The 15,723-nt window shown below is 38.0% G+C and overlaps 1 protein-coding gene and 1 long non-coding RNA gene across 2 annotated transcripts in view; one reads left to right on the top strand and one right to left on the bottom strand.

The window, feature by feature from the left end:
• Window positions 1-990: 990 nt before the first annotated feature.
• On the bottom strand, window positions 991-10,743 carry LOC148113428 (uncharacterized). Its single transcript, XR_015728232.1, has 2 exons — window positions 10,659-10,743; window positions 991-1,555 (listed from the first exon to the last, which is right to left on the bottom strand). It is a non-coding gene; the product is annotated as an uncharacterized LOC148113428 (long non-coding RNA).
• A 54-nt stretch (window positions 10,744-10,797) lies between these two features.
• The window catches only part of TMEM47 (transmembrane protein 47), a 61,494-nt gene continuing 56,568 nt past the window's right edge, over window positions 10,798-15,723 (top strand). Inside the window, exon 1 of the mRNA XM_034423790.3 lies at window positions 10,798-11,165. Within this exon, the coding sequence (XP_034279681.1) occupies window positions 10,940-11,165 (226 nt within the window). The 5' untranslated portion in view covers window positions 10,798-10,939. The remainder of the gene's footprint in view (window positions 11,166-15,723) is intronic.

Consider the following 15,723-nt stretch of genomic DNA (forward strand, 5'->3'; position numbering starts at 1 on the left):
GATTAAAGTTCTATAATGTCCAGAATTCAAGCAAGCAGATGGTAACTATAAAATTTAGGAGAACATGAACCGGACAACAGGATGCATGAACATGATGCCTTAAAATATTGCAAGAAAGATTCATATGGCAATTATGAGTTGAGAATCAATCCTGCTAGCAAGCATGCACCAAAAATTCTGGATTGTTCATACGACTGTGATTTTATTTGCAACTAATAGTAGACAGTAATTGCTTTAGCAAATATCATTTTTCTGTTTGGACAAAGTATATGAAATAAAGGGTATCCAATTGGTGGACCTTCAGTGCAAATGTAGAATTGTTCCAATTGTTCAATCTTGATAGTTCCATCCAGTATTGCATCTATTATCTTAACTGTATCATCTTAGTCACAAATGTCACCTGATAGTAGTGCACAGATTGCAGAGACTTTTGCACCATGCAAAAGTAAAAAAAAAAAAAAATGGATCCAGGTTACAATGATTTCTTGATGCAAATTGATTTAATCTGTGATTGTGCAGATCCATGAAAACCTTGGTCTAAAATTTCTATTTTTGCCTCATACTTTGGCACAAATTGTAAGGATTGTGGCTGTGATGGCTTATTACACAGCCAGCTAAACTCTGTAATATAATGGCGGTTTTATTTATACTCTGTTTAAACTTCATTTGGATTGATACTATGAGGTTCTGTGTCTCATGTCTTCAGTCTTGTGTCTTTGAATCTGTGTATAAATGATGGATTCATGTGGACACTATATAAAACAGTGGGGAAATCAAGGGGATCAATGCCTTAAATCAGTGCTCATTCCCCAACCTTTTAGGCACCAGGGACCAGTTCTGTGGAGAGCATTTTTGTGTGTGTGTGTGGACCAGGGTGTCAGAGTGCTAATTAATCCCATTCTGCTTTTGGGTAATCGCACCTTGATTTAGAGACATGGATCGTGGCATTTTCCTTGTGTATACTTTTGCAAGAAAATAAACCCGAAGATATTTTTTCTAAGAATAAACTCATTTATTTGTTATAAAGAAAATAAAACATCTAACTATCTAAATAATGACATTTTGGCAATGTTCCTGCCGGCCACCTCTCTGTGGTCGGACTTCTTGGCAAGAGAACAAAGAATAGTGTGAAGTAGAAAGAGTGAAAGAATGCGGACATGCGTAGTTAGCTTACTGATAAGAAGTTTGGCAAGCTATGGAAAGTCTTAAGAAAGTCCAAAAATATGAGCTCATCTGGTAAATATAAAAACGCAGTGACACCCCTTCTTTTGCCAGTTGAGTGAATATCAGGTACATCATCAAATAAGGCACATCTTCTTACGCAGATACTCGTGTTGAGCTGCTGGAAGCGGTTTGTTGAGCATGTCTGCAATCTGATCATGTGTAGATACATACTGCATTTTAACAAAACCTTTTTTCACTAATTGTTTTATATTTTGATAACAGATGTCAATGTGTCTGGACCTAGAACTTGTGAAATGTGATTCAGAAATATAAACCACCGATTCATTGTCTTCCATCACGGTGATCGGTCAGATCGGGTGTGTCCAGATATCTGTGACCAAAGCATCAAACCAAGTTAGAGAATTACATGCATCTGAAACACAAGCATATTCAGCTTTGGTAGATGAATAGGAAACAAAATTCTGTTTAGCACTTGCCAATAAACAGGACATCCATTTAAGAACATCATATAACCTGAAGTACTTTTACGTGATTTCTTATCACTTGCCCAATCAGAATCTGCATAACAACATAATTCTGCATAATCAGTATGTGTTGGTTCTAACAATAACTTCATAAGTTTAGTGTGCTTTAGGTATCTCAATAATTTCTTAACACACGACCAATGAAACTGTTTTGCCTTGCCTACGTGTCGAGACAAGAGATTAACACTAAGTGCAATGTCGGGTCTGGTCGAACTACTAATGTACAACAGTGACCCAATAACTGAACGATAAAGTGTTTGATCCTCGAACTCAGGACTTGCTTCATGTGTCAAGTTGTGGGAATCTGTTTGCATGGGTGTCTTTGTTGTGTTAGCATCCTTCATGTTGCAATGATGCAAAATTTGTTCAATTTTATCCTCTTGTGAAAGACTAAACCCCTTCTGTGTTTTTTCAATCTGAACACCTAAATAAGTGCTAATGTGACCCAATGATTTCAATGTGAAGTATCTCTGCAAAGCTTTGGCAAAAATTTCACTCATTTGCTTATTTGGACCAATATAAACAATATCATCAACATAAACAAGAACTAGCTCATATGCATTGTTAGATCTTTTTGTGAACACGCACTCATCAGTTTCGGACTTAATAAAGCCCATTGAATTTAGTTTGTCAGTAAGACATAAGTACCACATTAAACCAGACTGTTTCAGACCATAAAGATTTTTGTTTAGAAACCAGGTATCCCCTTCTTGCTGTCGGAATCCTGGAGGACCTCTCACATAGATCTCTTCGTCTAGGTCTGCATGTAGATAAGCTGTGTCAACATCAAACTGGAAAACTTCTAAACCAAGAATAGTTGCAGTTGCTAAAGCAATTTTTACACTCTCAGTTTGGACTGTCGGTGAGTAGGTATTTGTGTAGTCCTCAGGATAACGTTGAGTGAAACCCTGAGCTACAAGTCTGGCCTTGTACAATGACTCACCATTTGGCTTCTTTTTGATTCTGTAGACCCATCGAGTGCCAATGACCTTTTTGCTTGCTGGAGGTTTTGCAGGTGTAAACACTTTAAGTTTCTTTAGACTGTCCATTTCAACCTGCATTGCTTCATACCATTTGTCTTGCTCTGAATCAGGAAGATGTTTGATTTGCGTGAACGTATCAGGTGGAAGTGTAACATTGCAAATCAAAGGCAAGGGTGCTTTTGTCAGTTGCCAAGAATATCGTTGTGGAGGGATCCCCTTTGTGACCCTCTTGGAACGTCTGGGAACAACAGTCCATTCTTCTTCTGCTTTGTCCTCGTCCTCACATTCGTCGCTAGCGTCAGCATCCGTGACTTGTGAAGACGGAACATCAGGTTGAAAAGAACTAGTGGAATCTTGATCATCAATCTGCGCAGCATCAGCAGTATCATCTCTAGGAAAATAAACTCCAGGATCATTGGAATGTATCCTGGACCAGTCAACATCTTCCTCAAAATTAGCAGATTGGGAAATCACAATTACATGTTTAGAGTCAATAAATTTGCTCCATTTTGAATTATCATCAACACCCATAAATCCCAATCTCTTTGCTGCTGGACCTCCTTTTCTTCTTTGAACTAGGGGAATGTTCACCATAGCATATGAACCAAAAATATGGATGTTTTTGAGATCGGGCTTGTAGCCATACAACATGAAGAAAGGAGTCTGATTTATTACACTGCTCCAAGTACGGTTTACAATGTAATTTGCATATTTGATAGCTTCACCCCAGTATGGCATACTAAGGTTGGCGTCTTCTAGGAGAAAACACATCATGGTTTGCAGGACCCCTTGTCGTCTCTCTACGACCCCGTTATGAGCCAGTGTGTAAGGGGCCGACGTCTGATGAAGAATTCCATTCTTACGCATCCAGTCCTGGAAACGCTGAGACATGAATTCGGCACCACGATCACTCTGGATTCTGGTGATGCGAACTTGGTGTTGGGTAGAAACAAGAGCAGCAAAGTCTTTAAAGATCTGGAAGGTCTCAGATTTTTTCTTTCATAGGATATACATATCCATATCTAGAGTAATTATCAACAATTGTTAAAAAATATTTTCTACCACCAAGTGTTGGCGGAAAAGGACCAACTATGTCAGTGTGAACCAAATCAAAAATGCATGTTGACAGGCGTGTAGCGCGTTTGGGAATGGCTGCTGCTTTGGATTTGGCCTTTTTGCATACACAATCCAAAAACACCTTACACCCCTTTAGATCCAAACCTTTTGCGAACTCCGGCATCTTCCTAAGAACACGGAAACTGGCATGCCCCAATCTTCTATGCCATTTATGGATACACCTGGAATGCAAAGGTTTACCAGTTAGTGAATTCTCAACATTAACAGTTTTATGAGGAACCTCAGGCTTGCTCTGAGCAACCTGTTTCTTAATTTTCTTTTTGTTGGCTTTAGGAGCCTTTGGAGTAGCAACAGGATCTCTCTCTGGAACATCTCTCTCTGGGCCTGTGCTCTCCCTTTTTGGAGTTTGTATACTTGCCTGTGTTTGCAGTTTAGGCTTTGGGTTTAAGTAATAAACACCACCAATTAACATGGTTTCAGCAACAATATCTCCATCTTTAACTATGTAACTTGCTTTCTCAAGGTGGTGAACCTGGAACTTTAATGCTCTAGACAAGTGACTCTGAGTAAGCAAATTACTATTTGCTGTTGGTATATAATAAACATCAGAAATGAATGCATCGAGCTCTTCAACATAAACAGTTCCTTTTCCTTTGACCTGACAAGGATGATTTGAAAAAGAATAAAGTTCACGTAGCTCAGGTTCAGGCTCGTGCATCTCTGTGAAAAGTTCTTTTCTGTAAGTAACATGCAATGCTGCACCACTGTCCAAAGTCCACAGGAGTCGTCTGTCGTACTCTGGTTGAGGTTGTGGATCATTGGTTAAAGCCAATGTGGCGAGTGGAGCTTGTGGATCACGCCGGGGACCACGACGACCTTGTCTTCCGCCTCTGCCTCTGGAGTCTGTTCCTCTGGGCTGGTACGTGACGGGAGCTGGAACTCATTGGGGACAATCCCGGGTGGCATGTCCCACACGATTACAGATGTAGCATCTTGGCATCCTTGGAGCATAGGTCCTTCCTCGGAAGGGGTGCCTAGCTGGAGCTCTTGATGCGGGTGGTCCTCTCAAGTGTGGAGTGGCTAACATGAGTGCTTCTTCTTCAATTAAAAGTCTGTACACATTGTCCACTGTGCATTGAGTAATAGGCATAGATTAATCTTTGTAGTGGCATCTTTCCATTCATAATTCAATGAGTTAATAATAATGCTGATCATTTGAATATCATCAATATTATAGCCTCTTTGTCTCAATTCTCTTCTGATTCCTTTTAGTTTGGTCAAATGTGCTCCAATTTGTTCACCGGGTTTCAATCTCGAACCATGGAACTCAGACATGAGCAAACATGAAGATTCAATTGAAACAGGCGTGTAGCAATTTTCCAATTGGACCCAAATTTGTTGGGCTGTTGCATCAGGCAGAAAGGTAACCTGCAGTTCAGTATCATGGACATCAATAATGTTGTGCAAGCTTTATTCTCTAAGTCTCTTATTGCAGGAGTCCATGGCTGAGCAGGAGAATCATACAATGAGTACCTTCTCTGCAAAGTAACAATCCAATCTCACTGACCCAGGCCTTATAATTCTGTCCTGACATCTTTAATTTCGACTCACCAGCTAGTGGAGCAACAGAATGTGCCTGGTGAGGAACATGCATTTGGTATGCTGGTTGTGCCGGTAAAAATACCTGTAGTATTTGCTGTGCTTGTTGTGCTGGAGGTGGACCAGGAATTGGCCCTGGTTGTACAGCTGGAGGCACCTGTGCATGCATTTGTGGTTGAGGCTGTTGCATTTGAGCTGCAATATTAACATGACCTGCTGGAGACGCAGTCATTTGCCTTTGCTGCATTAAGCGTTGTTGTGTTCCATCTATAAGGACACCAGCACCACCAGGGGGTGCTGAAAATTGAGCCTGTGGAGACACTTGTGGCATTGCAGCCTGAATATCTGAGTGAGTTAAAGACATCTCTAATAGAGCCTTCTGCAACAATTGTAATTGCTCTCTCAAGATGCGGTGCATTTCAGCTTTCTCTAATAAATTACTTTCGCCAGCAGATGGTGCTGCAACTTTAGTTTTAGGCAGCTCAGGTAATCTTTCTGCATATGTGGCATGATATGTAATTTGATCAGAGAGAACACCATGTGACAAATGTGATGTGTGCACAGCTCTCTGTTCTGGTTGGCCTGACACAAAATCCACCAGGAGGTGTGTCTTTGGCTCCAAAGGAGAAGGCAAAATGGCATTTTTAGAGATTTTAAAAGCACTAGACTTTCTCTTATCTTGCTCAAACATAGATAAAGTCATTTTTGCCTGGAATAGCTCATGTTCAAAATTTTTTATCAGATCACTATAGCTTTTTACAGCTAGTTCACGAAAGGAGAGATCGGAACTGCGAGGAGAATAATGAATTGTTTCTCTCTCTGCGTGGGGGTGAAAATGCTCGGCTGTTTGTAGAAAATCTGGCCCTGCACCAAGCGTTACAAATTCAGAAGGTTCTGGGACGACTGTTTGAGAGCCTGCATAATTGGAAGGGGGCGTTACTGACCTCGGTCGCAGCACATTACCTTCAAAAGCAGCTCTGCCTTTATCTTCCTTCTGAACCCTTTGTAAGAGCATTTCGTCCATTTCTTCTCCTCCCACGGCTCCCTCTAGCCGGGTGGCTGAGGCGAGTGGCTGGAAACTTGAAAACCTCCTTTCTGCCTCCTCTTCATTGGAGAAATCAATCAAATCATTTACGAAGAGTGGTCTTAATTTCATTTTTCCTTTTTTCTTCTTGTTCGGCATCTTAGCAGACAATTAATCAGCGTTCTGCAGTCGCAAAAATAATCATCTGGCTAAACTAGCCTAGAGGTCTAATCAAAGTAACAAGCAAGGAAAAAGCCTTAAATCAACCGTCTGTCTGCTACCAGGTGTCAGGGCGCTAATTAATCCCATTCTGCTTTTGGGTAATCGCACCTTGATTTAGAGACGTGGATCGTGGCATTTTCCTTGTGTATACTTTTGCAAGAAAATAAACCCGAAGATATTTTTTCTAAGAATAAACTCATTTATTTGTTATAAAGAAAATAAAACATCTAATTATCTAAATAATTACATCTTTTAAAAAAATTATTATATTTTTATTGTTAAAGAATAACAGAAAGGAAAAAAAAATTCAATACAAAAAATCAATAGTAAGGAAAGAAAATTTTTTCCCCCCAACGTGCTATACAAACGGAAAGGAAGTTTTAGGAACTTGAAGTCTTCAATTCTTCCAGAAATCTCTTTGATAAGGTACTGGTGCCGATTCATCCAATCTCCCAAGTGCAAAATCCACAAATGGTTGCCAAGTGTTCCAAAAAACATTTTCTTTATATATACCACTTCTAATTTTAATATCACAAGTCAATTTATCATTTAATGCAAATTTCCATGTTTCATTGTACCATTCTTCTAATTTTAAGTCAACATTTAATTTCCAATATCTAGCAATTATAATTATAACCAAAATCCTCACCAATTCTCTTTCTCCAGTTGTTAATGTTGTTTCATTCAATATTAATAATAATATGGTTTCCAATTTCAATTTGACCCTCTTCTTAATTATTTCAAATATTTCATTTTCTATCCTAGACCAAAAAAGTTCAACCCCATTACATTTACACCACATATGAGCATATGTCCCGAGTTCCACTTTACATCTCCAACACATTTTATCCACTTTATTATCCATTTGAAAAAGTCTTATTGGGGTCAAATACCACTTCCAAATGACTTTATAGTTATGTTCTTTAATCCTTATTGATAATGTCCTCATTATTCTACTAACCCAGTTCATATTCCAATTTTGATCAGAAATTTCAATACCCAGTTCTTTTACCCAATTCTCTTTCATTACCCTTTGTGAATTATTATCAAAGTTAATAATTTTATAAATTTTACTAACTAATCCCTTTGGCCCAATTTCATCTTTTATTATTCGAGATGTCAAATTTTCAAATTCCGTTTCCTTTCTACTCTCATCGTTCCTTTCTTTGCATTTCCTATTCCATTTATTCATTTGAATTGAGCCTTGATAGTACAGTGGTTTAGTGCACCCTGTTATTAACACAGCTGCCTGCAATTTCTGCTGGTTCGAATCTCTCCAAGGCTCAAGGTTGACTCAGCCTTCCATCCTTTCTAAGGTAGGTGAAATGAGGACCCAGTTTGTGGGGGCAATAAGCTGACTTTGTATAAAATATACAAAAGAATGAAGGCTATTGCTTAACGCATTGTAAGCCGCCCTGAGTCTCCGGAGACGGGCGGCATATAAATCAAATTTAAAAAAAAAAATTCTTTCAAACCAATTAATGTTTAATTTTCCATAAATTTCCTCTTTCCTCATTTCATTTTCTATAAATTTCAACCATTCACTAATTGTTTCCACTTTCTCTTCTATTATGATCCTCTCTCTGTTACTATTTAATTTTATTGGGCAATTCTCTTTCAGTTTACCTAAATACAATGCGTCTGGTATTGATTTTTTTGCTACTCTGTCCCAATTTTTAGTCAAACTATTTAACCAATAATTACAAATTTTAACCTTACCTTTAAAATTTTCCAAAAACCATTTGTAACCAAACTTCTTTATTTCCTTCATTTCCAAATTACCCCAAAGTTTAACATCTTCTTTTAAAATTTTTACTACTGTTTTTATATTAAATGCTCTATAATAATTTAATAATTTTGGAATTCCTAAACCACCTTGTTTTTGGTTCTGATACCATATTTTCTTAATCAATCTTGGTTTTTTATCCCCATTACAAAATTTATCTAATGTTTTTTGATATACTTCAATGTCCTTCTCGGTTAAAAAAATCAGAAGCATCTTGAATAAAAAGTTAAATTTAGGAAGTAACATCATTTTACATAAAGCTACTCTACCAAACCAAGATAACTTAAGTTTTTTATATTTCCCAATTTTCTCTTCAATTTCTTTTATTACTATGCCATAATTTAGTTTCTTTAAATTTTTAATTTTAAGTGAAAGTATAATACCTAAATATCTTAAATTATCCTTTATCCTAATTCCAAATTGATTTTGTAATTTTTCTAATTTATTTTCCCTATCAATTTCCATTAATAATTCTGATTTTGCCCAATTTACTTTCAAACCAGTCATATCTTCAAATTCTTCCAAATGTATTTGAACTCTTTTTATATCATTTGTAAAATTATTTAAAATGACAAGAGTGTCATCTGCATTTAAATTAACTTTGACACCTTTATAACCTATTAATTCTGAATCCTCTTCAATCAAAGTTATTAAACTTTCCATTGCTAATAAAAATAGGGTTGGAGACAGGGGACAACTCTGTCTTGTCCCTGCTTCCAAATTTATATCTTGTGTAAATATACCATTTACTTTCACTCTTGCCGTACCCCTCTGGTACAATTTGGAAATAATATGAATAAATTTATTACCAAATCCTAATGCAGAAATCATTTCTTTTATAGTATCCCATTGTATAGAATCAAAGGCTTTAAAAATATCCAAGGCAAGAATACCTATCTTATCACCATTATTCTCAGCAATATCAATAACATTTAATACTCTTCTAACTAAATCACACATATAACTCCCTTTAACAAAACCTACTTGATTATGGTTTATATATTTATCTATAAAATTATTCCATCTATTTGATACAATTGCAGTAAATATCTTAGCATCTTGGTTAATCAAGGAAATGGGCCGATAGGATTCAATTTTTTCTAAATCTTTACCTGGTTTCGGGATTAAGGATATAATTGTTCTATTCCAGGACATGGGAATATCATCTCCATGTAATATCTTATTATACAATTTCTGTAATTTTGGGATCAAAGTTTCTTTAAACTCTTTATAAAATTCTGCTGGTAACCCATCCTCACTTGGAGATTTTCCAAGTTTTAGCTTCTGAATCACATCTTTAATTTCCTCAGAGGTAATATCCTTTTCCATTTTTTCTTTATATTTATTATCAATTTTCTTCTGACCATATTTTTCTAAGAAATTTTTTAATTTACAATTATCAATTTATTTTTTAAGATATAATTCTTGAAAAAACTTTTTAACAATTTCACATTTACATTTTGGCAACGTTCCTGCCGGCCACCTCTCTGTGGTCAGACTTCTTGGCAAGAGAACAAAGAAAAGTGTGAAGTAGAAAGAGTGAAAGAATGCGGACATGCGTAGTTAGCTTACTGATAAGAAGTTTGGCAAGCTACAGAAAGTCTTAGAGTCTAAAAATATGAGCTCATCTGGCAAATACAAAAACGCAGTGACACAGGGGGTGTGGTTCACGTGTGGCCCTTGGATCCCATGCATGCGGGGGACTTTGCTCCTTTGTGCGGCCTAGCTCCTGGCGGGCTGCACACTGGTGCCTTGGCCATGAACCAAGGATTGGTTTAAATCCTGCCTTAAATCATTTTGTGTGTCATGGAAAATAAAAAAGTCAGATAATGATATTAAGCTTGCACTCCATACTGACAAACACATGCTCTATTTTCAGATCTATTCTATGTAAAATTAATTTCAAGAATCTGACATTTATCAGAAGCACCAGATTAGCTTCCTTCCCTCTCCAGATGAGAGTTGTTTTCACAGAAGGTTGAACAGAGTCCCCAGACTCAACTTCGGAAGCATGTGAAGTGCTTCTAAATCCACCAAGCTACATCTACTAGAAGAGCAGCACGGGGGAAAGTGAGCGACGCTTTCCTACGCGCTTTTACTTTCGCAGGACTCAACCGCAGCCAGGGATGCATTGCTGTCAAAAATTGGGGATTGGCCAAACGTCCTTGGGAAGGGATCGAGAAGGGAGCTTTTGGGAAGAAAAACGTATTTTCGCCATTCGAGGAAGATCCTGCTCGGGACTGCTATAAGTTTCTCACCTTTTTACCCCTGGAGGAAACCCTGAGAAGGACGTCCACCTCTCGAGGCCGTCCTCGTGTCATTCATCCCGCCCCTTCCCCAGAGGGGGAGGAAAGATAGGAGGAGTGATGTGGTGGGTCGAGCCGGGCGGCGCGATCCGCGAAGTAGCGACTAGAGAAAGAGGCCACCTCCTTTTCTGCCGCCACCGTCGCCGCACCTGATCGCCTGGAGCTGGTGGAGGAGAAGCCGCCCTCTTTCCTCTGGCTCCAGTAGGGCGCCAGGCTCCCCAAATCGTTTGCCCATGGCTTCAACCGGCAGTGGCGTGGAGGAGGTGCGCGTCTCAGTGTTGACCCCGCTCAAGCTGGTGGGGCTGGTATGCATCTTCCTGGCATTGTGCCTGGATCTGGGAGCCGTACTGAGCCCGGCCTGGGTGACGGCCGATCACCAGTCTTATCTGTCCCTCTGGGAGTCCTGCAACAAACTCGGCAACCCGGAGACCTGGCGCTGCAAAACTACCTTGAACAGCGGTGAGAGAGACCCCGTTAAGTCCAGACTGCTTTGGGTGTTTCCCCATTCTTCCCCTCCGGCACCCCAAGCTCTAGCCTTCTTTCGGACCCCACCCAATGCAGCAGCGCTCCCCCTCCGACGCCTGGCCACGGTCACCTTTCCTGCTGCCGCTGCTCATAGCCCCGTAGCCCCACCCCAGCATCTTCGTTTTCTTCTTCCCCTCCCTTCTTCGCTTTTGCCTCTAATCCTTACCTCTGCGCTTGTCTTCCCCCAGGAATGATCCCCCACCCACGCGCTCTTCTCGCAATCTCTTTCTTCCCAAGGAGCTGTTCCTCCCACCTTTTAGCGCACGCCCAAGCTTTCCCCTGCTCGAATGGGCTTCCATAGCTCCGCTGGCTGTTATGACCCTCTGCAAGCTTCCTCTTTACCCCGCCATTCGGCTCCAGCGCTCGGTTGCCAGCCTTGCAAATTACCGGCGCAGCATCGCCTGTTTGGCAAGACCTTCTTCATTGGGCAGCCACTTTAGAATTAGGTCTGACTTTGACACGAACACACCTTTCTTGACATTATGGCTGAAGTCTTGGGATTCGAAGAATTCTTCTCTCGTCCCAGATTCTACATAGTATCCGCCCTTTATTTAATGATGCAATTACTTTATTTTTGTTTAAGTATTATTAAACACTCTTACCTTACTTCCTAACCAACTTCCCTAAACTCAATTTTCTATTCTAATCCTCTAGTGCTTCCTTCTGGATTTAGGCTTTCCATCTTCTTCCTATTTTTTCAGCAGTTCTCCCATCTTTGTAGCCCCAAGTGAAAGGGGAAAAACCCACATTTTTTTAAAAAAAGGATGCTTTTGGAAAACATCTGCTTTAATAGATTTAATATACCATATAATCTAATAATATAGCATATTCTCTTTGTCTCAGAAATAAAAATGTTGGAGAGATTTGGAGGAGAAGAATAAAGTTTGCAAGTCCTTTATATCAGGTGATCATTTGAGATACTTCATTTGCATATTTAATTATGGATTGAGTATGAATCCTGTCTGATCAAGTGTGCAGGTGGTTGAAACAATATTTGGCTGTTGTTTCAATTCAGGTCAATGTTTGTACCTAGCACCTGTTTAACAATCCCTAAACCAACTGATGGCAAAGTTTTGGCATTCAGCTTCTTTATGTAGCCAACATAAAGTCACATTTGATAGTTTTTTTCTGTCCATGTATGACCTCTTCTATGCCTCATTTCTCAGTATTTTCTCTCTGTGTGTGTGTGTGTATGTGTGTGTGCATCTGTGTCTGTCTGTCTGTCTCTATCTTTGTTGGCTGATCGGTATTTCTCTTATAGTATTTTCTCCAGGGCATCCATGGGTGGGGGGAGAAGTAGGGGATCTGTCCCAGTGTAAAATCTCTGCCGTTTCAAAGGGGAAGGTTGATTTCTTCTTCCCTTCAACCAAGTACATGGTTTGTTCAGTCCGTAAAACAGTAGTTTGGGTTGTTTTTAATTTTCCACTGTATATTACAATTTTCATAATTTTTGGAAATATTTAGAAGTTAAATTGTAACCCATATTTAGTAAGTTTAACTCATGAATTATCCTTAGGTCTCATTGTATTTCAAACCACATCATTATGCAATAAAATATGGGTTTCCTATTGGTCCAAATGTGTATCTTACATTTTGTTCTGGTACATATGGAAATTCTTTGCATTGTTCTAAAGAACTTTGCTTGGAAACTATATTGGGAGTCATTTTCTTTTGTTTATACCTGTCATTAGTGCCTGAAACATTTGGTCTGAGGTGTCTTTCTATTGGGTCCTTAAGAATATACATATATTTGAAAGAGGTATTACCTTGTACAGTTACTGGGGAGCCAACTTTGTATGAAAGGTTTTTTTTTCTTTTCTTTCTTCTCTCTCTCTCCCTCACTCTCTTGCCCTAGCCTACCCCAACACTGAAATTTATGTAGGAATGTTAGCCCAGACATCTCCTTAGCAACAGGGTTTCTTTGCCCCATTTCTTTCTCTCCTAAATAATATCCCCTTGATTGCACAAAATTTTTCAAAAGAATTGGTTGCAAATGTGTGTGTGTGTGTGGGGAGGACTGAGTTTCAAATCTAGCATTCCTTTTCCATCCCCCATATTCTTTTCTTACCTTTAAATAAATTAGTAAAAGTTAAATAGTGATTAATAAGAGTGTTAAACATTTCCTAGCTGCTTCTGATAATCATCCACCTTTTTAGCTGAAGAACTGAAGGTGGTTGCTATGGGTAGTAGATACAATTATGGGCACATTCCAATTTTTCAGACTCTGAAATTCTCTTAAATTATATTGTGGAATGAGTGTACTTATTTTTATTTTGTTTTTAATGTATCCTAGGGTTTACAAGTTATTAGGAATGAATGTTGAAGCTAATTGAATAAAACTGTTCATTGTATTTTGGCTGAAAGTCAGGCTTTGATAGTGCTCTGCACTCTGTGAATCTGCTCAGATCCACATGCATATACGCATATGCTCACCCTTCAAGGACAGTAAATCCTGTGTATGTATTGGTAAAGAGTCTTATTGTGCTTGGTGAGTAATGGTTCAGGTCCATTATGCTTCATTAGGTTAGTTTACATTGATGCTTATTCTTCATTATTACATCTTCTATTTTCTCATTCCCCTTCCTGCAAAGCCTATATTGCATATCAAACCTCTTTCCAGGAAGACATTGTAAGTTGTATAACAATTAGATATGCTGGAAAGGAGCAGAGATTTTCTGTGAAAATGCTTTTTAACTAAGGCACAGAAGCAAACAATATTGTGACTGGAAAAACAGAATGAACCAACCAAAAGCACAGGGCACTACCTTAAAATATTTGCTTTGTTTTCTCTTGAAAAACAGCAGCACAAGGGACATTATCAAGGATAGGAATGCACTAGAGCCTGCTAAAGCATATCAAAGGTTTAATTGGGAAAAAAAAATCCTCTTTTAATTAAACTTGAAGCCCTGATTGCTCACAGAGAGGGCAGATCCATTGTTTTGAATCAAAATTGTCTTTGTTCAGGTTTGAAGTTCTCTAAGTAATGCTCTGATCTTACAGGGTTTTTTTTAATACAGACTGCACATCAATATATTTCTATTAATACAGAAGAGGTGATTGTGTATATGCTTTAGAAGTTTAGATGATTTAGTTAGACCAGTTATAGTTTATTTTCCTGAGAGTAAGAATGACCTATAGCTGGCACTGGTAGGTAGGAATATTTGTATCTTTTAATTCAGAACAGCCCGTTGATACCTATGAACTATAACTGTAAACAAAAATCACTAATTAGGATTTGATGCAATTGAGAGCAGTAAGATTGGCCACAGGATCCATTCCTATGTTACAATTGAATGCCTGTACGTTTTCTTTTTTGCAGCATTTAAAATGTACATAATGTAGTCTGGGTAGCATAATTGTACAACACTGTTAAATCCTATGGTACAGAATCCTACATTTCTTAGTGATTCTTAGTGTCTTATATTATACATCAGCCATCCAAACTTTGATGTACCAAGAATAACTACAAGACTAAAGGTCTTTCCAAGAAATGTTTATTTTGGTGTAAACACATATAAAAAGTCTATGGTATACTAAACTGACAGCATAAAATATGCAGTAATAATAATAAATAGTATAACTTTTTATAATACATTATTATTTGGAGTGGGCTAGCTGGTGTGTTATTATGCAATGTTTATGCATCATTTAGATTTCTTGAAATACATTCCTTATTTTTTAGAAGTTGTACTGTGCAAACATATATTAATCAATACTTTAAATGTGGTATATAAAAAAAATCTTAGTTATTTTTGATTAATCATTGCAGCAATTATTTCTTTAAAATAGTGGAACGTGAAATATTGGTAGTCACTCTACATTGCTCTTTCCCACTTACTGTGAAAATCTTAAAGAATGTAAATTGAATTTCGTTAAGGTTGAAATATAATACCTAGGAATAACAAAGTTAATATAAAAAAAAACCAACAAAGCAACTGCCATATTTAATTTTAATTTTTATAGATTTCTTTTTAAAGCTTTCTAGAGCATAGCATGTGAGTATGTGCGCACACACATACATACAAATGCACAAACACACACACACACATTCACATATACATGCCTAAATCAATCAATTTGATGGTATGAAATATACTGTATGATGGTTTCTGCGCTGAAGGCCATGGACTGTAATCTATAATGCTGGTCTAGTGAGGTAGATTTTTCTCAGCTTCCCAGTCCAGGACTGAAGGAAAGTCAACAGCTCCAGTTTGTCCAGCCAGCTTCTTTATTTAAGGTAGGATTAGATTTTGGTATCTCTCCATTTCTAGTCCAACAAAGAACTACCAAACTATTGGTTTTTGTTAATGATATAGAGATAGATATAGATAGATATACAGTAGAAGATAGATAGATAGATAGATAGATAGATAGATAGATAGATAGATAGATAGATAGATAGATAGATGACAGATAGATGGACAGACAAATCACCCTAAATTCAGAATATAGGTCATTTTTTACAGAAGGATAATTGTTCTTTTAAGTGAAG

The sequence above is a fragment of the Pantherophis guttatus genome, chromosome 5, assembly GCF_059756535.1.
Source record: "Pantherophis guttatus breed Tessera chromosome 5, ASM5975653v1, whole genome shotgun sequence".
Classification (NCBI taxonomy): Eukaryota; Metazoa; Chordata; class Lepidosauria; order Squamata; family Colubridae; genus Pantherophis; species Pantherophis guttatus.